Below are 20,904 nucleotides of genomic sequence, written 5' to 3' on the forward strand. Positions count from 1 at the left end.
TTTACTAGTTGCAAAGGTTTATATGGGGAGATAAATGTCGAACCAGAAATACTACTTCCATTGCTTCAACTAAGTGGATACCGAGTATCAACGATGCCAATGAGAGAGCTTCTACGCAAAACTCAACCGTCATGCATGTCCATACGTCACTGCCTCCACTACCCCGCGATCACCGAAAAATCGATTGCTATCAACAATCTTCTTTCCTTCCATCCTTGTACAATAAATAACTTAGCAACAAGTATCCAGCAACCATGGCCAAACCTATTGTCTTTTTCGATATCGCAATCAATGGCGGTAAGAACGAATCAGCACCAAACTACCCCTTTCAATTTCGAGTGACACTGATTATGAACCATAGCCCCCAAGGGCCGCATCACCTTCGAGCTCTTCTCCGACATCACACCCAGGACCGCCGAGAACTTCCGCGCCCTTTGCACTGGCGAAAAGGGATTCGGATACAAGGGAAGCTCTTTCCACCGTGTGATCCCGGAGTTCATGCTGCAGGGTGGTGACTTCACCCGTGGAGATGTAAGACTAAACCCCTCCATTTGTATCACACAATCATATCTAACGCCAACAGGGCACCGGCGGTCGATCGATCTACGGCGAGACGTTCCCCGACGAGAACTTCCAGTTGAAGCACACTGTCCCCGGTCTTCTCTCCATGGCCAATGCTGGCCCGGGCACGTAAGTTCCATCGATCCTTTATCATGGTATGATGCTCACCTGAATCAGAAATGGCTCTCAATTCTTCATCACCACTGTTCCCACCCCTTGGTTGAATGGAGCCCACGTTGTCTTTGGCAAAGTTAAGGAGGGTATGGAGCTGGTCAAGCTAATTGAATCCTACGGATCCGATGAGGGTGACACCAGTGCCAAAATCCAAATTATCGAGTCTGGTCAGCTTTCATGATTGAATACATGACTTGGGGGGGGGGGGCTAGCATTGAGTATTTCGTCATGGAAGTTGGGATCAATGATAGTCATAAGAATTGAAATCCCAGATAGCAAGCTTGGCTATTTATTATAGCCAATACAGGATTTGCCCACAGTAGCTGTTTAAACGGTAATGAAGCTGAAGCTCTGGGAAGTATATTCGGTATCGTTCATCGGGTGAATATCTATAGAGTGTGATATCAGAGGAAGAAGTTGACGTAGCATTGAACAATGAAATATAGAGGCAAAGAAAAGCTAACGGTAGATAGATATCCTTGAAGCATACTTGGGAACACTGGACCAAAATGCAAACCGTAAACTTAAACTTCCCAATCCCTTGGTTGAATTACCCACACTGCATTCTTTGCGTTCTTGGTAGCTTAAGAATTCATAATAGCTGTACAATCCGCTGCCTTATCGTGCAAATAGTTCAGAAGAAACTCAAGAGCGTACCGGGCGAGATTATTTCACTATTGAACCAACTTGTCACCATAAATCTTGCACAGGTCACCCTACACAATATGTCAAAGCTCCACGAGATAATAGCGACTCTGTCTCAGCTGGGAGGCGATAATCTGGCCACTGTCCCACTGACTGTGGAAATTCGTGCCCTTGTCTGAGCTTCTGTCGTCTCCTATTTGCCCTTCAACAGCAGCGTATCCGGTATACGCGTACAATAGTAGTGGCATACCACCGTGACCTTAGCCGTTTTACGGCCACACCTAGGCAAGATAGAATCAAAATGAAATATAAGAGAACTCCTCACATGAGAAAGCCTCATTTAGCGTATTTAGCCTACTGAATGACGATCAGACTCAGACGCCTGCTAACCCGCTAAGCATACGCTATTCTTAAGAGTTCATGTCTTGATTGGCAGAGCATCTCAGATGCCTGGACAGGACTAGCGGGGACCCAGATTACAGCTTCGATGATAACATGATAACATATGGAGTAATGATGTACAGAGAATAGCAATCGGTGGGAGCGAATAAGCATTACGGGCAAGAAGCCCTTACTCAGCTCCGAACGCTGCGACCCACCGAGCGGGTCGGGATATGGTCGGTAGTTGACCACAGGATGAGAGACAGGCGATTAAGCCTTGGACGTATCCACTATGCTGTCTGGCGCAATTGTCCTATAGGCCATGGCTCCTATCTGCTGAGCGACGTATGTGACGAGGGTAAAGAGGGGCTGCAAATAGACATCGAGTACTCTCATCCAGTATAAGACCCGTAGAATACCCGCTGTCTTCCAGAAACCCTTCGAATGTCAGATTCATATTACGGGACTTACAATCATGGGTATACTTGTCAAACTCATAGGCTCGGGTATCGGCTTCACCTCTGAAGCGATCCATGCTGCCCGCAACCGCTCATCTAACGATGGCAATGTGTCTGCATCTTCCACGCCTCGTAGCATTCCTGCCGAGGGTGGCGAGTATATTGTCGCCAACAACGATACGGCTGATGCACTCATTCGTGACGGATACACAGAGCTACCGGTCTACCCTGATGGACATGCAGAGTTACAAGCCTATCCCGATGCACCTGCAGAGCTGCCGGCTTATTCCGACGACAATGAGAACAACAAAGCCGCCGAGGCGGAGTATGACTCGAACGTAGATAGCAAACCCAACTACTCCGGCGATGCGGACCGCGGAGTCAATCAAGATGAGGCAGTCTGGGAGCTCGACGAGACGGCTCAGAGTGTACGGTTGCCGACCTATGAAGAATCAGAACCTTTAGCCGCGGCTGCAAGTCAAACCGAGGAGGACAAGGAGGAACAGCAAGAGAATATGGTTTATGGTCTTGTGCAATTGGCGGGGCCAGTTCAGACGGTGCAGCGGATTCCGTCTCCTGTGATCATTCCCCAGCGCCGGCCCGGCAACAAGGATCGCGGGTTTGTGCGTGCGTATGCACCGGTGTTGGCCGATTGCGGTGTTAGCCAGCATGTGTTTCTGAAGTTTCTAGAGGATTTCTTTCAAGCGAGCAAGGTTGGTTGGCCACGGACTCCGTTATTCTTCTGTTTCGTAGTAGAGGTATAGTTGTTGACAGCGGTGGATGCAGGCTTCGAAGTGGATCGAGGTCGTTTATGTCGCTGCTGGCATTGTGGGCTTCTTCCCTGAAACAGCAGCGCAAATAACGAGCATCATCGCCCAAACGGTGGCAGGGACGGCTCGTGAGATTCCGTCCCGTCGCCGCGCGAACACCTTTCTTGACCGCGTGAACCAAGACTTATTTATGCCTCGTGGTCTCTTCGCTATGGTCATGGCATTTACAGACGAAGCCCCCGGACAGCAGCAGGGAGCCCTTGACCTACTATCTCAAAAGCTGGGCAAGACACTCTTTGGATTCAAAAAGGTTGATATCAATCGGCCAGTCGCAAAATCAACGTTCGATCCAGCCCCGACCGTCGCGAAATATACCCACACCGACCAGCACCCTGACATGAACATGGCCAAAAAGCGTCTAAAAAATATCAGACTGGCCAGCGGTAAGACACACGGCCAGATCGAGCTTCCCGACGCTGCGCTGTTGGTATATCCCGATTTAGATCACGCCGCAGCACGGGAGATGGAGGGCAAGGGAGAGGAGGACGAGGGGACTCGAGAGAGGATGAAGAGCGCAGGAAGTTGGGTGCAGGATTACTTCGATAGAAAGGTGCAGGCCTCATACGTGAGTACTAATTTAATAATATTTAGCGACTATAGCTTCGCTAACAGGAGCCAGGAAGCGAAAACCCCAGGGTCCTCTCTAGCCGTTCCTGAGTCAGGACGCAAGGGTTTTGTTTCACGCTACAACGACCCGAATCACGCGGTGAACAATGGAAAGCTTACTTCCGTGCTCACTGGGGGCCTGCTGGGAAGCAAGCCGGGTCTAATTGAACGGGCTACGAATTCCATCAAGGAATCACAAGAAGTCAAGAGGCTTGCCCGTGGTGAACCTCCAAGTGAACCGATTAAAGAGAAGTGGCAGCGATATCAGTGTAAGAAGAAGCCCGGCCTGGCCAAGAAGGTTTTGCAGCAGGATGTGCTTTACTTGCTTATTGTCAACTTGCCTACCGAGGAAGAGCTGCAGCAATCCATTGCTCAGCTAGAACATCTCATGCAGCAGACGGCGCAGAGTGTACCATATTAACCATTTGGCGGATCTTAAAGGTGAATTAATAAATTGCAACTTACAAATTCCACGATGTTCATGAATAATGCGTTATGGCTTAGGCCTTTGTCTAGGTATCAGGGCATGTACGTTGGTACTTAGCTCTTGGTGTACTGTGGGCTTGATGAAGTTGTTGGCCTGGTTAGGTCACTTCTCCGACCTGAGATCTTATTTATAGTGGTGAAAGATCCGCCCGATGCTTAGATTACTATTATGAAGATATAGAAGATGGATATTCTATAAGGGAGTCTTAAATGTCAGTATAAATCTGGCTTCCCGGTGCTCAACGCGACTTAGACGGGTATATAGACACCTTTGGTTGCCTTGGATAGCCTCCATAAGCTATTTTGGAAGCGAGCCACTTTGCCGAGGTTTGTATTTGCTTGGGTCCTGCTGTCCCCTGAGATCTAGGGTCCGGTCGTCATGAAAAGCTATAGTGATAGCCAGAGACTAGGCTCGCTAATGATATACACTCACTGATGTGGAAGATATAACCAAGTTGAGCTAGTAACAATCCAATGTACCTATCGAGTGACGACAGTGATTGATTGGGAGGAGCTAGAATGCGTATCTGTTATCCATTAAGCACGTATGTACCTTCCTGAATAGGCTGCACCAGGCATTTGCGATGTCCTCTACCCTGGCTGAGATCCCTTGCCAGCTCATGGAACTCGTCGATTTTGAATGCTTCCTAACATTGACGGGTGAACCAAAGGATAGCCGCTGTCTCTTTTCCAATACTGTGACCATTATACGATCACGGAATCTCTGTCAAGGAACAATTGCGACAGTATCTGTTAGAGATACTCTTCGAGACAAATACACTTGCGCCACGACTCTTTCGATGACGCGGAGGCTGCATTGATGATGCGCATGGTGTCCAGTTTGGCAGCCAACCTTAGCCCGATATCCCAGGCAGATGAGCATGAAGGCACGGCAGGTGTGATTTTCTCAGTGCCAGCCTAGCCATGACCTCTGGGTTTCGGATAATTTCCAAGTTCCAGTCTTGCGAAAGCGATGCAGGGGAAAGAGTGAACAGGTAAATGAGGGCACAATGTTCTGTCCGATCACACCCTCGTATCAATCAGCCAAAAGAGGCCGCGGTGAGGTCGCCAGGCCATCCAAATCCTGTTGGACTCCCGGGGAACCAACGTCGATGAGGGGGCTTATCCGATCTAAAGGCCCCTGTGATGAAGGCACAACGTCACCTAAATACCGTGATGCCGTCGGAGATCCCACATCAATGAGAGGAGACATCCCATCCGAGGACCCCTCAACGGCATAATTCGAGGCTTCCTCCTGGAGATGACACCACCTCACGAACCAATCCGCGTACGCATCCTGGGCTGCATTTGTCGCATAGGTCTCATTTACCACCAGAACAACCTTCCTTACACCATTCCTATCGATCTCCTGTTCCGAAAGGTCGCCGAAACGAGTCGCATATCGGGGGAGGGTGGCGGCTTTTCCATAGCCAGCTTCGAGGGCTGACATTAGCAGCTCCTCTTGCGCTAGATATTCTTCTTGTCGCCAAAGGCGTTCTTTTCGAGCGATGTCGACCAAGATACGACAAGCCTATGTCGAGTTAATCTTTCTGCGTGAGATTCTCCCCATCGATGATCACCGGCGGAACATACCTGAACTAACAATGCGACAGCACAGATGAAAAGCACCGCACAGCAGAGGGTCAAGACACACTTATCATAGGTTGACAGGATTCTATGCGAGCTTGACAGAAATCCATCGTCCCATTTATCGTGCATACTTCCATGGTCCGCCTTCGCCCGCGCCACATTTGAGAAGGACAAGAAAGCCAAGAATCGGACAAGCTTTGGAGTGTGAAGGTTTATCGGCCCACCGAAGCCGAGGACACGCACTATAAACAAACCCATCAATGATCTGAGATTCTGACGTATTTGAGACGATTGACCATGCCGTCTGTGAAGGAATATCAACAGGGGTAACAGGGAGAAGTTAACAGAATTTTTTGTTACTTTTCGTACTTTTCTTCGAACCCCGCGCCAAGAATGCCTGTCGGTATTGCTGCACAGTAATAATCTCTAGCGGACATTACTGTCGCCGTCCTCCGTCGGAACGGCGAGAACTCCTTCGGGTTAAATCGCAATGCGTAGGTCCTAGTTGGAAGAGACTAAATTAAGATCAGGAAGCCAGTCAGAGAACTCAGGAACCCCCATGTGCGAGGAGCGACTGGTTGGTGCCCCACCTGGGATGCGCATTAGGCTCATTTTAAACTCGCTGTTCAGAATCTCGCCTAGATTAAGATTTGGCAATCATCGGTAAGGCTGTCTCATAAGCCAAGACGAGCAGATAGACCAGTCTAGCTTCTCTCTAGACGGTGTCCTCTAAGCATGGATATTGAGAACGCACTGTTATCCCGTGGGGATCGACTTGGTATCATCCCTGGCTGTTTCCTACTCTCCAGACCCTCTGCGGAGTCTGGAGATGACTGGAGTTCTGGAGAAGGCGTACTCCGGAGTTTACCCATCACTCCAGCCCAGGACTCTGTCGGTTCAGTAGAGTCTTAACTGTGCTGGACACTCTGGACACCGTTGTCCCGCTTTGTCTCCACTTTCCGGCCCATCGTTCCAAATCGACCCATACCAAGGTAACCTTAGCTCATGACGCGAAGCAGCTAAACTAGCTCGGCCTCGACACGAAAGCTAAGCAGAGCGAATCAGATTGCCACGTGCACGGTTTGACTACGATCACTGACTCGACCGTCGAACCATCCATCGCATCTCTTGTGCGTCGAGAGTGGATACCCCACAAGTCCCGTAGAATTCGGGACTCAATCCATGGACTCCGAGATCACCTTTCGTCCAAGAATGGCAGGTGGGCATGTGATGGACTCTGAACAAAGCAAGCAGAACCCTGACATCGGGGGGAAATTGCTCCGTTTCTGTAGGGGGTGTCAAAAGGCGACAGGTGTACGGCATATTGCGTCGGTTACTCAAGGTATAGCCTTCCGGTCCTATAATAGGAGTACGAGGTGGTAACTGCAGCTAGTCACAAGCTCCTTAACCTTGTTGATCTTTGAAATAAAAAGAGAGCAATGTCCTCCTGCATCAGCCAGAGTTGAAATCTTCACATTCTCTACACTCGCCTGAAGCTGAATTCCTTTGTTTTATTTTTCGCCTTTCTTTGATTCGTCGTCCCTAGCCATGGCTATCAACAACGCTTTTCTCCATGCCGCCACCGTCGGTGATGCAACAGCCATTGAGACTGAATATCTCAGAGACAAATCAGTCCTTATTGCCAAGGATGCCGAGGGTCGGACAGCCCTCCACCTAGCAGCACTCCACAAAGATGTGAAGGTCCTCGAACTACTACTCAACTATGGGATCGAGCCATCAATAACCGACAACCGAGGCCAAACAGCCTTACACATCGCAGCCGAGCTATCCTCTCTCCCCGTTGTCGAGCTCCTCCTCAAGAGAGGTGCTAATTGGTCCATCCGAGACCATGACGGCAATACGCCACTCTCCTACGCCTACCAGCAATACTCCCTGGATGTACTGAGCTGTTTCCTACAATACACACCAGCCTCTCCCACGGAAGTTCCCTGTGGTCTTACGCCAGAGATCGTTCTTCGATCCTCTGCGAACAGGAAATGGACTGCTCTCCAGATAGGTGTCAACGCGCACGGCCGATAGGTTTTGTGGAGCTATTCGGTAAGTGGGAATCGGGGGATTTCTGAAACCACTCCACTGACAAATGTCCCAGAGCCATTTCAAAGCAAAATAACATACTTCGGAAACTGAGTATTTCCGACCAACAAGTGACGAGCGACTCGGTAGATGACTGAAATTAATCGCTCCGTTTACCTGAGCGATCAGCCACCATGACTACTTGGGCCTGCACGAGAACTTCGGACAGACGGGCATACCATGTTAAAAGAGGACCGACCGACTCCACGAAGAGACATTCATACAATACTGTGGAAAACATCACGATCGGTCGGATCGAATGGTCTCCCTCAAGACTCTATTCTACTCATTGGGTAGAACCTCGTCTACAATCATTTTTAAGACGAGGTGTGATCAGAGATGATCTATAAGGCAGGACAATGGGAACGGGATATATATGTATCTTGTCATTTGTCATTATCTCGGCGTTGAGGATTTTTGTTGGGGGGTACTTGCTTCCATTGTGTTGTGGGTACGGTGGGGACTTATCTTGGGGAGATACAACTTTTTTAGTGTTTTCAGGTATAAGTAAAGCAGTCCTATTGGGCCAGACCTAAATAGTTTCGTTACCTTCGGAATATTACAAGCATGCAGCCAATCAAACCTTGTCCAGCAACAGGCTGAACTCTCCAGAGTCAACATTCGAGACTTAGAAAGCGCGCCAAGCATCTGACCAACAGACAACATTGTCTGCCTAACATTTCATATCCCTATGTACTGATATAACTATACTCTTTCGCGGCCTGGAATTAAATCATGAGTAAAATAGTATCCTGTCATTCAATGCAAGCTATTGTCCTCGGGTGTTGAGTAATGCCTTGATCCATTAAGGCATGACCATCATAATAGCAGAGCCAGCATACCTTGCTCGAAGATCGATACCAGAAGCGTGAGCAGTGGGCGAATGCTGCCCATAGCCGCGTTACTGGAGTGAGTTTATGATAAATAGAATGATTAGCGAGTTACCATTCATGCTCTCATACCAAAACTCTCATATTAACCTCTTAGCTTAGCCACTAAGACTTAGTATGTATACTCCTCTAGATTAATTCTCTAATACGGACATGGCTGCCCGTCTCCACATAGTATGTCTACTATATTATGAACCTTAATTTATTTGACTTTTCTGTTTCTGTTCTAACTATCGGACTGCAAGTCTGGCCAGCATTCCCGGCCCACAGCTTATCGCACACAGACTCATGTACCCATGGCACTGGTGTCATCATCGCCGCTCTAGGATATCACTCGAAGAACGTTTCACTGGCAAGGTCTTCCAAGAGTTTCTGTGCTGACAGAGTTACGTGAAGTTGCGCGCCCTGTGGAATCAGGCGTTAAACTAAATTACCTTACAGAGTCAACATTCGAGCCCCAAGTTCGTGACACTTTTAAACTCAATAGCCCCGCAGATATAAGATGAAAGTGCGGGGACACTCGGTAGATAGATTATATCTCAAAGATTTAAGGTCTGGAGCCACCAAAGTCAAAGAAATACTGGATCCACTTCTTTGTCTATCTACTAAAGTATAATCTTAGCGCATAGGGGCTGCCAGCTCGGACCGCGGCATTTATTCTGGCTACAAAAACAAACATTGTTATATTGGAGTAGGAGAGGCTTCTTGGCGTAGACTCACGCCGACCCCGATCCTTTTGCTTGTCCGGTCAGCTATGCGTTTCCCCAACAATACCCGCTAGTGGGGTGTGGTACAAATACAAGGCACTGGTATAAGATCACTACACGCTGTTTCTCGTCCTGCAGGTATATGAGGCTAACCAGTAGGGAACCGTCGGCGTGGTCGCAATTATACTAGTAACACCGGGCGAAAGTCACCTTCACGCATCGCTTCCCCATTCATAATTCCATGAACGTAAGTCTCTCCGATGAATGTCCGGAATTCACCTTCCGGTGTTGAGGAAGTCGAACTTCTAGTCTGCCTTCCCAGCGACCCTTGCGATGGTTGACGGAGAACAAAAGGTGTCCGTGCAGTAGCAAACAGCCAGACTTCATCTCCGGGTTGTACACCCGCAGGCCCGAGACCAATATAGCCCTGCCTGGTTCGGAACAAGCATCTGGACCTATAATACCACTTCAACAGAGTGCTAAAACTCCCTAGCGGACGAAAGTTAACGGCCCTGACTTGCAGCCCCTCCGCCAGTAGTTTCAGGTGCTCCTGCGCTAGTTCCAGCTCCAGCTCTACTGGCCCCTGCCATCGTTCCTGGAGCCCCTGGACTAGTTCCAAGCTCTCCTGCACTCTTTTACGGAGCCACTTCCTTTGTTCCTGAACACTACGCCCTTGTTCCTGGACCTCCTGCACTAGTTTCATGAGCCTCTGCTCTTTTTCCTGGTCCCCCTCTACTGTCTTCTGTCGCCCCTCCAGTATTACCAGGAGGCGCTTCTTTAGTTTATCAAGCTCCTGCTCTTCTACGAGGAGCTCCTGATATGATGGCAAAGTTTCCCGTGCGCGAGACTTGCGCAGTGGCGTGAGTACCTTTTGTAATCGAGGATTCATCGGAGACTGATAGAGTTTCCCTGCCAGAAATCTTCGGAAGTCCTTACGGGTGGCCTTTTTATTCTCGCTTTCTTTACCAACGGTTAACGTTTGCCACAGAGCGTCCACACAGCTGCCCCCTCCCAGGTAGTTCGGATTCAAGGGCTGTATCAATTCCAACCAGGCCAGTATCTCAGGTTCGTGTGCATCACCCTTGCCTAGCTTCGGCACCGTTGCTACAATATCGTCGACCATATGCCCAGTGACACACAAGACTCTGGGGTCCGAGTGGGGAAGAATTGGTGAGCTGTTGGATATATCTGAGGCTGCGCTGAATCTCTGGGACCAGATGCGGCATGTTGCTGGATGTGCGCTGAAGTTCGGGGTCCACGATGGAAGTTGCGATTTGTAGTCCTGGAATCTGGGATGAGGGTCTGGGGCATCCTGAACATAGGAAAGCCCCTCCAGGGGCTCAAAAACATAGTAGTCGCCAGCGTATAAGTCCAGGATGCGGTCTGTTGAGCCCTGCATGAATACGTGACCGAACTGAACAAACACGTCCACTGTGGACATCTTGTAATCTACGGTAATCCGCTGGCCCTGTGGATCTGGACAGGCAATTCCTAGTAACGCGAAGACCTTGTCTCTCGGGTCGCTGGCCTGGGACCACCAGCTTAGCCTTACGAGGTTTTGCAGGCTTAGCCCTTGCCCCCAGGAAATGCTAGGCGCCTTATCTCTCTGTTTTAACAAGCTCTTCAAGAGGAGTTCCCGCACCCCTGCGTATGCAGAGCTTCTGCAACAGATATTGGCAAGCATAAGTGCTTCGATGCCGTGCACTCCTGAAAGCCGTACACTCTCAAAGATAGCCATAATATCTGTAATGGAGATCATATTTTGCCTGGGTACCCCTGGAGAAGGAAGATAGCACAGCAAGAGTAGCAGGAAAGCAGTCTTTATGTGTTGAGTTGTGATTGAGCCACAAACGAACAGAGTACGCTTCGCCAGCGCCAGCTCCTGGATAACCCAGGTTCGGGACCACCACGTCCTTTCCATAAGCTTCTCAATAGCCAGAATATCTAGTATATCTTTAGTATCGCAGTCTGAGCGCGCGAGCGCTCCTAGTCCAAAGCCTGTGAGCCCCACATCTCTCATTGAAGTATAGGATAACCAGGGCTGGGGATCCCTTTCAAGGGGTTCCAGCCCAAGATGGATGCGCTCGTCCTCCACGCCGAGCCATACAACAACAGAAATGGCATTGCTGTATATATTCGACATCAGAGCGACTTGGGTATTGCGCTCAGCTAGGTCCTCCTGATTGATCGAAATAGCATCAATCCACATAGGCCTCTGTGCTGACAGTCGCAGGCCGTTCGGCCAGGGCTTTCGGCCAAGGTCTTTGCTGACGGACTTCATCAGCGCAGCCACCTCGTCCATTGCGTGGTCCAGTGGCGTTTTCCCTTCTCGTGTCCGCGCAGAGATGTCCGCGCCATGATAGACCAGTAGCTCTGCGAGTTCAATATTCAAGTTACTTGGAACAGCGTAATGGAGTGCCGTCTTTCCCTGCCTGTCTTGTGCGCCTATCTCGGCGCCCAGCGCAAGCAAGGCCTCTGTCAGATCGAATCTTCTATCGATGACAGCGCGCATTAATGGAGTCCGCCCATAAGTGTCTAATCCCGAGGCAAGCATTTCGGCAGCCTCTTCCATGATATCGGCATTTGCCTGCTGCTGTTGATGTAAGAACTCCCAGAGATTCCGTCTAATCTCATGAACGCGACCATTGACTAGTACTTGCCGTTTGTCGTTCTTTTCGTCGTAAGATCTTGATCTTACGTCCTTTTGAGGGAATGGCGAGCCCCAGGTGTATGACAGAGCCTCATACTGCGGGGCATCCTGCAGGTCCACCGTGCACAGCGATAGCTGGAGCAGCGGCTCACCCTGAGAAGGAAGACGGCTGGCATCATCCTGAGCCACCAAGGATACCAAGCGGGTGAATGTTGGTCCTGGCAAAGGGCTATATTCGAATGGTTCTGGCATGATGGGCTCTTCGTATGGCTGGCATTGACTGAACACATGGGTGGGAATCCTCGTATCCTTGCCTCCGTACGCAGCCTTGTTTAGAAGATCGTCCGCAATAACAAAGGCGGTCAGCTTTGTTAGTGATCGTCTGACGCCGGACGCTTTGTAGAGGCCAAAGCGCAAAGTAACTAACATATATTACATAATTTCTGCTTTGACAGGAGTTGAGAGTCTTCCCGGCGGGTAGGTTGCTAAGTCTATCTAATTGCTTTGGACAGTAATTGCACTAAACGGGAGTGAGGACAAGACATGGACGTATTCCCTTTGTACTCCCTTACCTTACCGTAAGCTTGCCGTTCCCAGGATATATCATGTGTGTTGCTTTTGTTGGCCAGGCTTTGTGTTTGTGCCACCGTATTTATAGCATGCATCGTGCTCAGCCCTAAGATATATGTATATCCCTTGACGATTTTGTCTCTCTCTTAAAAAGCGCACAATGATTATCAACACATTACCACGCCCTGACATCCTGCTCGTCCTATCAATAACGAGCATGCAATAACCATACATCTAACAAATATATCAACGCGAATATGTAGTGAATATAAGGGTTATGGCTAACACACAATAGGTCAGGCTTGGAATATGTCTTACTAATCCCTCAGTCAGATTAAGCATTAACATGATTCTCGCTTCGGGAAATAGCCTAACATATCTGCGAGAGGTCCCGTTTTATTTGCAGCTCGGGCCGTTTGTTTTTCGTTTTGCCGTTTTGCTTCGTACTTAGAATACTTGTCTTGCGAGTTAGTCCCACTAAACCATTGGTGACCTACTGCTTTGCTTTCAGGGCTACACTGTATGACTTTCTAAGAACCACACGTTTTGCTCATCGTGTTTTTGCATAGTCCATGGGAAGTACACGGTAGGTGGCCTGTTGTTACTGGTTCAGGGAGCGTCCTTTCGTAGGTTGAAACTGTCTCTTGTGACATCTAATACACACTGATGTCCACCCCGGCACGCAAGCCAATGCTGCCTCCCTTGGCATATCACTAGAAGGCATACTAAACATATTCTCTTCTTGTGGATGTCCAAATCAGGACACATACACAACATCCACCGTATATCGCATCATATACTCAAATGCCCTATCTATAAACAACCCCAACAAGCTCAAACAAGAGTCTCCTTAACCTGACCCACCAAATCTACCACCGTCTCCTCGAAACTCCGAAACCTGACCCCCAACTCCCTCATCACAGCCTCCCCATCCAACTTATACCCTTGAACAGGCTTCTTCCCAGTCTCGTAATTCCCGGTAACCGTATCTCTCGCCCATTCAAACCTTCCCCGAATAATATCCGCCGCCAACTCATACGAAAACGGCTCCCCCGAAGCAGGCACAAATCGCTTCCCACCAACCTCACTCCTCAACAAAGCCTGCACATGCGCCTCTGCCAAATCCCTCACGTCAATCCACGCGGAAACTCTGGCAACGGGCAACGGATCCGCCCCGGAAGCCACACTCCACAGCACCGCATTCGACTCGTTCAACCCCGCTACACCGCTTACAGGATGCACGACAGGGCCGAAGGTCATGGGCGGACAAAGCGTAACGAGATCAAACGAGGGCTTCTCCCGCTCGATGAACTGCCAGGCTTCTAGTTCGGCAAACTTCTTCGATCCCCGGTACGCTACCACCGCGTCAGTGGCGGGGTCGATCGCTTCTTCGTACGTCAGGGGATTCCAATGGGAACCGGTGTAAGTAAAGTCACCATCATAGGTCTTGGAGATATCAACCACGGACGCAAACGACGAAGTGAGGACAACGCGCTTCACACTGGGTTGTTTCGCCGAGGCGGAGAGGATGGATTTCACTCCGTTTATGGCCGGGATGATGAGTTCTTGTTCGTTGTTTGTGGTGTCGTATGTGAATGGCTTTTGGGATCAGTTAGAAAGGATCAGACCTGGAAGGTGGATGTGACGTACACTCGCGACGTGAATGACCCCGTCTATACCCTCCATGATATCGTCGAAGACTCCGATCTGCGAGAAGTCTTGTATCTCGACGAAGTCGAGCCGGGAGGCGTGCTGTGGCCTTGCGGCTTTCATTTGCTCGCCTTTTTGTGCGGAGCGTGTTGCGGCGCGGACGCTTAGCCCGCGGCTAGCAGGTTGTCGACTACATGGGCGCCGATGAAGCCTGTCGCGCCTGTTACGAGGATGTGTCTGCGTGTTGTTAGAGTGTGTGTGGTGTTGGGATTTGGGAGTTTACTTTGGGGTTGAGGGTGACATTTTATGGTTTGATGAGCGGAGGTGTATGGTTAAGGTGTGATTGTGTCAATGCAAATGTTGATATCTGATGTGGGGATAACGGAGATACGCCGATGATCTCGGAACGTGTCCGAGGTACGAGTACATGGCATTGTTGTCCCCTACTACTGATGATTGGGGTGCTGCATACACTGTTTGGATAGAATGAAGCCATAAAAATGACCATAAACATGTGTATCCAATTGAGGGATATATATATAGTTCATCTAATATCTAGAACAGACAAAACAGAGTTTACTTTATAGAGATCGTTTCACATTCATCATCAACCAAGCATCATGAATCATGCTCAATTCGACCGACCCAGCACCTCGTCCGTAGTCTCAATGAGAATCTCAAACGCCCGCCGGAGGTACTTCTCTTCCGCCGCTTCGTTGGCGCAGATCACGCGGATTGCATAAATACCCGAGACAACAGTGGAAGTGATGAAGATCTCGCCGCGCGCGTTGATAAGCTCGTAGACTTCCTTTGTGAGGGCGTCGTGCTTTTCATTCGGCTTTGCAACAGTAGTTCCGTTGACTGCGGACCCATTGGCCTGTGTTCTGGTGTCCTTGATGCGGAAGACGGTCAAGCCGAATGCGGGAGTGGTGATGATTTCAAAAAGATCTGATCGGCTGCGCACCAGGCTTGTGAACTCCTCGCCTACGCGGATAGTTTTCCGGACGTGTGCTTTGAGTCCATTGAGGCCGTAGCTACGCATGACGAACCAGATCTTCAACGCGCGGAATCGGCGGCCGAGAGAAATGCTCCAGTTGCGGTAGTCAATCACTTGCCCAGATTCAGAGTAGGGGTTGCGCAGGTACGCGGGGGTGATGTCCAAGGCATCGGTGAGATCGAATCGGTTGCGGATGAAGAGACAGCTATTGTAAATGTTAGTGCCAATATACCAAAGACAGTTCTGCGCAGCGCTCACCTTGCATCAAAGTTGACCAGCAACCACTTATGCATGTTGAAATTGAAACTGTCGACGCCTTCCGCAAGCTCCTTGGCGAGATACTGGAACTCATCCGTGACCAGGGCCGAACCGGCATATGCCGCATCGATGTGCACCCAAATCCGCTGCCAAGAAGGCTTCTCCCGGAGCACGGCCGTGATCTCGGAGATGCGATCCACAGCACACGTGCTCGTCGTTCCCATGCTAAGGGTGATATAGTATGGGGTCAGGTTGTCCTTGTCGCATTGCTCCAGAACAGCCCGCACATCCTCTCCAGTTAGCTCCATATTATTCTCCAGCTTGGGGGTGGCACTCCGATACCGCGTGCCGGCAATCAATGCACCCTTTGCGGTGCTACTGTGCGCCTGGTTGCTTCCCATCGCAACCAATCTCGGTCGGAGGTCCATCACCCGGTCCTCGTACTCGAGCGTTCCCTCCTTCAAGCCTTCGGCTAATGCCAGATCACGGACCCGCCGTTCCCGAGCAGCCACCATCACGGTGGCGATAGTGTCACTGGCACTGACCTGGAGCACACCACCGCCACGGTTCTCCGAAGAGCTCATAAAGCAATTGGGGAGGTTCAATGCTTGTGCCACCCAGTCCAAAACGATTGTTTCCAGCTCGGTGCAGGCCGGGGAGCACAGCCAGTTGAATGCGGGGGCGTTGAACGCGGCCGAGTACATCTCACCCAGGATACTGGGGTAGGTCACCGTCGCGGGGTAAAAGGCCATAAAGTTAGGGTGTTGCCAGTGCGTCAGACCCGGTTTGATCTTGGTGTCGACGTCGGCTTGGATTTGCGACCATTCTTCCGGTTCTGAGGGGGGTTGCTCGGGGATGAGGGGACGGAGGTAGCCTGGGTCGACGGTGGGGCAGACGCGCTGGTCGGGGACACTGTCAAAATAGTTGATAACTGGTGATATAGTTAGTGTATATATATTATTGGTCAAGGAGAGTCAGTGCTGACTGTCATCTACCGTTGCGTGCGCAGCGGCTCTGAACTGTTCGCTGTCCATCTCTGGTTGGTCAAGTTGTTCGCAGTCAGCCGGGAGTCACGGAGAAGCCAATTGCAACAGGAAGGCTCAGTGATAGCGATTAGGGGTTGGACTACAGGGAAATAGAATGCGACAAGCTGGCCGAGGGGATATATAGACTTAAATGAGGCGGAGAAGGAAAGAGAAATTGTGACTCGGAATGACCGCAGAACGCGTTTCCGATCCGATTAGATAGTTGACTTAAATGTGGGGCAACTTGTCGTCGACAGGGCGAGTTCTAGCGGTGCTCGGAACCGTTCCGTGCACAGTGTATATTGGTTCCAGACAATATAAACTAAATGCCAATATATAATTTTCTTAATTAATTAAATCTATTTACAGGGTTCTACTGTGCTTATAAATCGATTACATTCTTAGTATATAAGATAAAGCTCGATATTATTGAGTAGTCTAATTTTAAGATATCTGTTATCTTTTTTTACTCCAAATATGCATGACACGGTGAGTGGGAGGCCAGAAATAGCCGCTTTGGACACCGTTTTAGGCCTCTGGCTCACTGAGGGCGGTCTTGGCGTCACGTGTGTCAAAGCCCACGGCCGGCCCCGTTTACTGCCACCCGTACTTCGTGTTGGCTGTGCCTGGTGCCTGAACAATGAAACCAATCCGCCCTGGAAAATGTTGACGGAAACCATTCGTAGCACCTAGTACACCACGGAGTGATTCAATGGTGGCCTAGGATTTGCATGTTGAATCGGGCCGGGGTTGTGACGGTTCGTGGATGCTTAGATTTTATGGATTTTATGCGCCACCGGGCCAAAAGGCACAACGTTTGGTCAGCGGCTTAAACACCCAAATTACTATAATGCTTGATCTCTGCTATGAAGCAAGTACTGTGATGGGATATTTTTATCTGACATGCATTTGAATGATTGTTCGTGACCACTACATTTGAACAAATCTGTTAATGTATGACCGATTATGAGACAAAACCAGATTTCGTTGGGGTGAGTCCCACCAGATACTTAGAGGTTATTTATGGACATGCAACGAATGGTAAAAATATGTTGGGTAGACTCCTACTATGTCAGCTCTATAATCACTCCGTATGAGCCTTCATGACCTCGGTCGGACGGTAAAATTCTTTGATCGAAATTGAGATATACACAAGCGAGTCCTGAGTTCTGTCTGCTCAATGAATAGACAAGTTGGACACGGGAAGCTTAGCATCAAGATACAACTGGTATGGGATTCTATAGTGGTCTTAGTATTCACCCGGCTCGATATCAGCCTTCATAATCCAGCCAGAAAGAAAAACCGGTCTTCAGATCTTCTCTGTAGCTTATTGGAACAAAAACACCTATGCTCATTTTGCGGCAGCTCTGCAGATGCCTTCACTTCGTTTTCTTTGCCGAATGATCACTGTACTGCATGCGTTCCTTTGTGGCGGGTTGGAAGGTTTTTAACTTTTCTACGGCTCATCTGTGCCGGGGTTGCAATCTGCTTTATTTCGGCTATATCTCGGCCATGGGCAAATTCTGTCTGTGCCGATAAATTATTGACGTAGTAGCGATTTGTTTGGCCGAGCGAACGTAATGGAAGCCCGATCCATTCCTTTGCTTCATCCGTTAGGGCCGAACAGACCTCCTCAAGAAACTCACGGGGAGATTCCTGGACATTTATTGCGTTGCGCTCCGCTTTAGAAGCACTGATGTAGATATCTACCACCAGGTACCGTAAAGGGCTGTGGGGCAAAGTTTGAGTGTAGATGAGTCCGACTGCGTCGTTGCATAGAATCTCTCGGGCGTCTTCCTCGGCTCGTCCCTTCAAAAGCGGCATCAAATCGTCTTGTAGCTCTAGGATCTCAAGGTTCTTGGCCAAGAGCCACAATTTCAGTAGAAAATCCATCTTCTTCCTTTGAAGTCCTCCCAGAGAATGCTTGCCGCAGTACATCCACAAAACGATTTCCGCGAAGAGATCTGGTTCGAAGTCCGGAAGATGGATAGCCTGGTCATCAAGCGATTTCTTGGTACGCTGCCGAAATAAGTGGTCAAAGTATGGGGAGCAGACACACAGTAGCTCCAGGTGCACATCAAAGGGAGCTCGAGACTCACCCACATCTAGCTTCACAATGCCAGACATTAATATCCTTAGATGAGGCTTAGTATATAAACTATATTTGTGATTCTGTTCGTGTTCTCAAGCTCACTCAGCGTTCAAATGGTTCTTTGACTCTTCCATATCAGATTTGCGTCGGTCGACTTATCATGACTCGAGAGGTCAAGACTTTCGTAAGGAAGCAATAAAGAGACGCGGCCGGGTTCTTATTTACCAAACGATAAGCTAGGACCGTCGTCAAGGCGTAACCACGGTTACATCGGTAGAGATAGTGTGGTCGAATAGGAAACCCACTGTGGGGTCCACAGAGAAGGGTCGGGGTTCAATCAAGGCCACTGAGGGGATCCACCTTTAGCATGGCGAAAAGGCCAATGACACCAGTCCTCGGCGAGCTGGGACAGCAGGGGTGACTGACTGAGAACCACCGTCCGCAGCCCCTGGGTCGCTTCTAGGCTCTCTCACGGCCGGTCTAGACGCAGGATGATTGGACTAGGAGAGAAGAAAACTGAAGATGCAGCTCATATGACGCTTGGCCTTTGGCTTTAGACTATTCAGTGCGCTACTTAGTAGGTTCTAGCGGCGAGGCAACTCGCGGGTAATGTTGGTTCTTTGGTGAAAATGCCCTGTATCGCCTAAGCCCTAGATTAGGTGCCTTACAGCGAGCACGCAGAGAACTGGGGGGTGGAGCACCCCTGGCGTGGTAAGGCGACGTGACGCTCTTGTGGTGATTGGGCTCTCTCCGTCATCGATAGAAACCATCTAGTTGATGCTTACCTCTTGAGGCTGAAGAAATTAGTAGAATGTCTTAGTTTGGAACTATCTGATATATATCTGTCTTATGATTTAAAACAAGTCCAAAATGGTATGCTGAATGGACTGACTCGGGACTCTGGATATACCCGCATGTACTTAATCTGGTTAGTGTATTTCGAACAATCGCATAACTTTGGTCTATTTTCAATGTGGGCTGTTTCGTCCAGGGAGGCAGAGCTCGTCTCGTTTTGTCAAGTTGTGTGTTTTTTTTTTTTTTTTTATTTTTTTTTTGGTTGTTGGGACGTATTTCCGTAAATATAATCAGCCGATTAGAAATCTTTTAGACAAATATAGAAGCTTTCAAAATCTTCATATTTTGGTCTGACTCTGAAGTTGTGAGATTCGAAATTGTTTTTCTCATCTCTAGTTCCAACAGTGGTCGAAAGGTTTTTGCTTCCAGATCCCTTCTTGGCATGATCGTTATGATCCTATCAATTACATCCTGATCCCCGGCATACCAAGCAAGGACCTCATATTCGTATGCATATTTCCTGAGTATCATTATTGACTTATCAGAGGGTCCGCCATGAGTGCTGAGGAATTCCTCGCGGATGTCGAACGCGGCGCGGTGCCGGTGGACTGCCATGATCGCGTGTTGCAGATAGCTTTTATCTATATGGATGAGGGGCTGTGGGAGGGCAACGGCGTGTTCGATGTTGTAGAGAAGCTGCACGCGCGCGGGCGGTCGTTTGGCGAGGGCGAGTTGAGGTTTAATCGGTATGTTACCGGGCCCCCAATGTGACTGAACTAAGAAGACCGATAATCACAGCACTCTGGATATCTTCTACCTCGCCCAGCTCGCAGCGGCCATCTACCGCTCCTCCGCCCAACTCACCGGCGACTTCCCCTCCCCCTCGGATTTCCCCGCCTTCTACGCCACGCACCGTGCGCTCCTCCACTCCTCCACATGGCGCTCCTACTACTCCGCTGCCTTCCTCGCCCAACCCGCTACAGCCCGCTTCTACCGCCTGCCCGACCTCCAAGACCTGCCCGACTCCTCCTCCCCGCTGGGCCAGCCGCGCCAGCAACCACTTACCAGTGGCAGCGCACACGCCACGAAACTCCCTCGCTGGGCCTACAGTGTCGCGCGCACGCGTCGCAGGCAGCTCTCCCTCCCACTAGTGACTCTCACCCGATTGGCCCTCAACACGCTTGAGACGACCACCGCGCGCCTGCGCACAGCCCACCCCAGCGTGCCGCCTTACTCGGAGACGCAAGCGCGCTTCTGGCTCGAGCATATGGAGCTCGGTTCCCCTGGCCCATCCGGCCCAACCAAAGCAGCTTCCCAGCAAGCGTGGAAGCCGAACGGCTTCGGCGTATTGGTCGCGCAGGGAGCGCTTGATGTGTACGCGTGGGAAGCGCAGTACTCGACGCAGCGGGACAGTGGGGTGGTGTGGTGTGGGGACCGGATGGCGG

The 20,904-nt window shown here is 49.9% G+C and overlaps 7 protein-coding genes across 7 annotated transcripts; 4 read left to right on the top strand and 3 right to left on the bottom strand.

The window, feature by feature from the left end:
* Positions 1 to 254: 254 nt before the first annotated feature.
* Positions 255 to 916, top strand: ANOM_011025 (peptidylprolyl isomerase; the record flags this gene model as incomplete). Its single annotated transcript, XM_015556281.1, has 4 exons — positions 255 to 297; positions 362 to 531; positions 584 to 690; positions 739 to 916. The coding sequence occupies 4 exons, from the start codon at positions 255 to 257 to the stop codon at positions 914 to 916; spliced, it is 498 nt and encodes a 165-aa protein (XP_015401869.1).
* Positions 917 to 2,236: 1,320 nt separating this feature from the next.
* ANOM_011026 (uncharacterized protein) lies at positions 2,237 to 4,076 on the top strand (the record flags this gene model as incomplete). Its single annotated transcript, XM_015556282.1, has 3 exons — positions 2,237 to 2,932; positions 3,006 to 3,614; positions 3,669 to 4,076. The coding sequence occupies 3 exons, from the start codon at positions 2,237 to 2,239 to the stop codon at positions 4,074 to 4,076; spliced, it is 1,713 nt and encodes a 570-aa protein (XP_015401865.1).
* A 1,101-nt stretch (positions 4,077 to 5,177) lies between these two features.
* ANOM_011027 (uncharacterized protein) lies at positions 5,178 to 5,989 on the bottom strand (the record flags this gene model as incomplete). Its single annotated transcript, XM_015556283.1, has 2 exons — positions 5,178 to 5,672; positions 5,735 to 5,989. 2 exons carry the CDS (start codon positions 5,987 to 5,989, stop codon positions 5,178 to 5,180), a joined length of 750 nt encoding a protein of 249 aa, XP_015401868.1.
* Positions 5,990 to 7,279: 1,290 nt separating this feature from the next.
* Positions 7,280 to 7,771, top strand: ANOM_011028 (ankyrin repeat domain-containing protein; the record flags this gene model as incomplete). The annotated part of the gene is made up of 1 exon (XM_015556284.1): positions 7,280 to 7,771. One exon carries the CDS (start codon positions 7,280 to 7,282, stop codon positions 7,769 to 7,771), a length of 492 nt encoding a protein of 163 aa, XP_015401867.1.
* A 1,832-nt stretch (positions 7,772 to 9,603) lies between these two features.
* On the bottom strand, positions 9,604 to 12,324 carry ANOM_011029 (uncharacterized protein; the record flags this gene model as incomplete). Its single annotated transcript, XM_015556285.1, has 1 exon — positions 9,604 to 12,324. One exon carries the CDS (start codon positions 12,322 to 12,324, stop codon positions 9,604 to 9,606), a length of 2,721 nt encoding a protein of 906 aa, XP_015401866.1.
* Positions 12,325 to 13,476: 1,152 nt separating this feature from the next.
* ANOM_011030 (uncharacterized protein) lies at positions 13,477 to 16,581 on the bottom strand (the record flags this gene model as incomplete). Its single annotated transcript, XM_015556286.1, has 5 exons — positions 13,477 to 14,241; positions 14,293 to 14,529; positions 14,945 to 15,494; positions 15,548 to 16,478; positions 16,533 to 16,581. 5 exons carry the CDS (start codon positions 16,579 to 16,581, stop codon positions 13,477 to 13,479), a joined length of 2,532 nt encoding a protein of 843 aa, XP_015401863.1.
* A 3,433-nt stretch (positions 16,582 to 20,014) lies between these two features.
* ANOM_011031 (uncharacterized protein) lies at positions 20,015 to 20,879 on the top strand (the record flags this gene model as incomplete). Its single annotated transcript, XM_015556287.1, has 2 exons — positions 20,015 to 20,205; positions 20,258 to 20,879. Coding segments are annotated over 2 exons (813 nt in total), but the record flags the coding sequence as incomplete, so codon positions are not given.
* Between the last annotated feature and the right edge of the window lie 25 nt (positions 20,880 to 20,904).

Source organism: Aspergillus nomiae (genome assembly GCF_001204775.2).
Source record: "Aspergillus nomiae NRRL 13137 chromosome Unknown contig00517, whole genome shotgun sequence".
Taxonomy (NCBI): Eukaryota; Fungi; Ascomycota; class Eurotiomycetes; order Eurotiales; family Aspergillaceae; genus Aspergillus; species Aspergillus nomiae.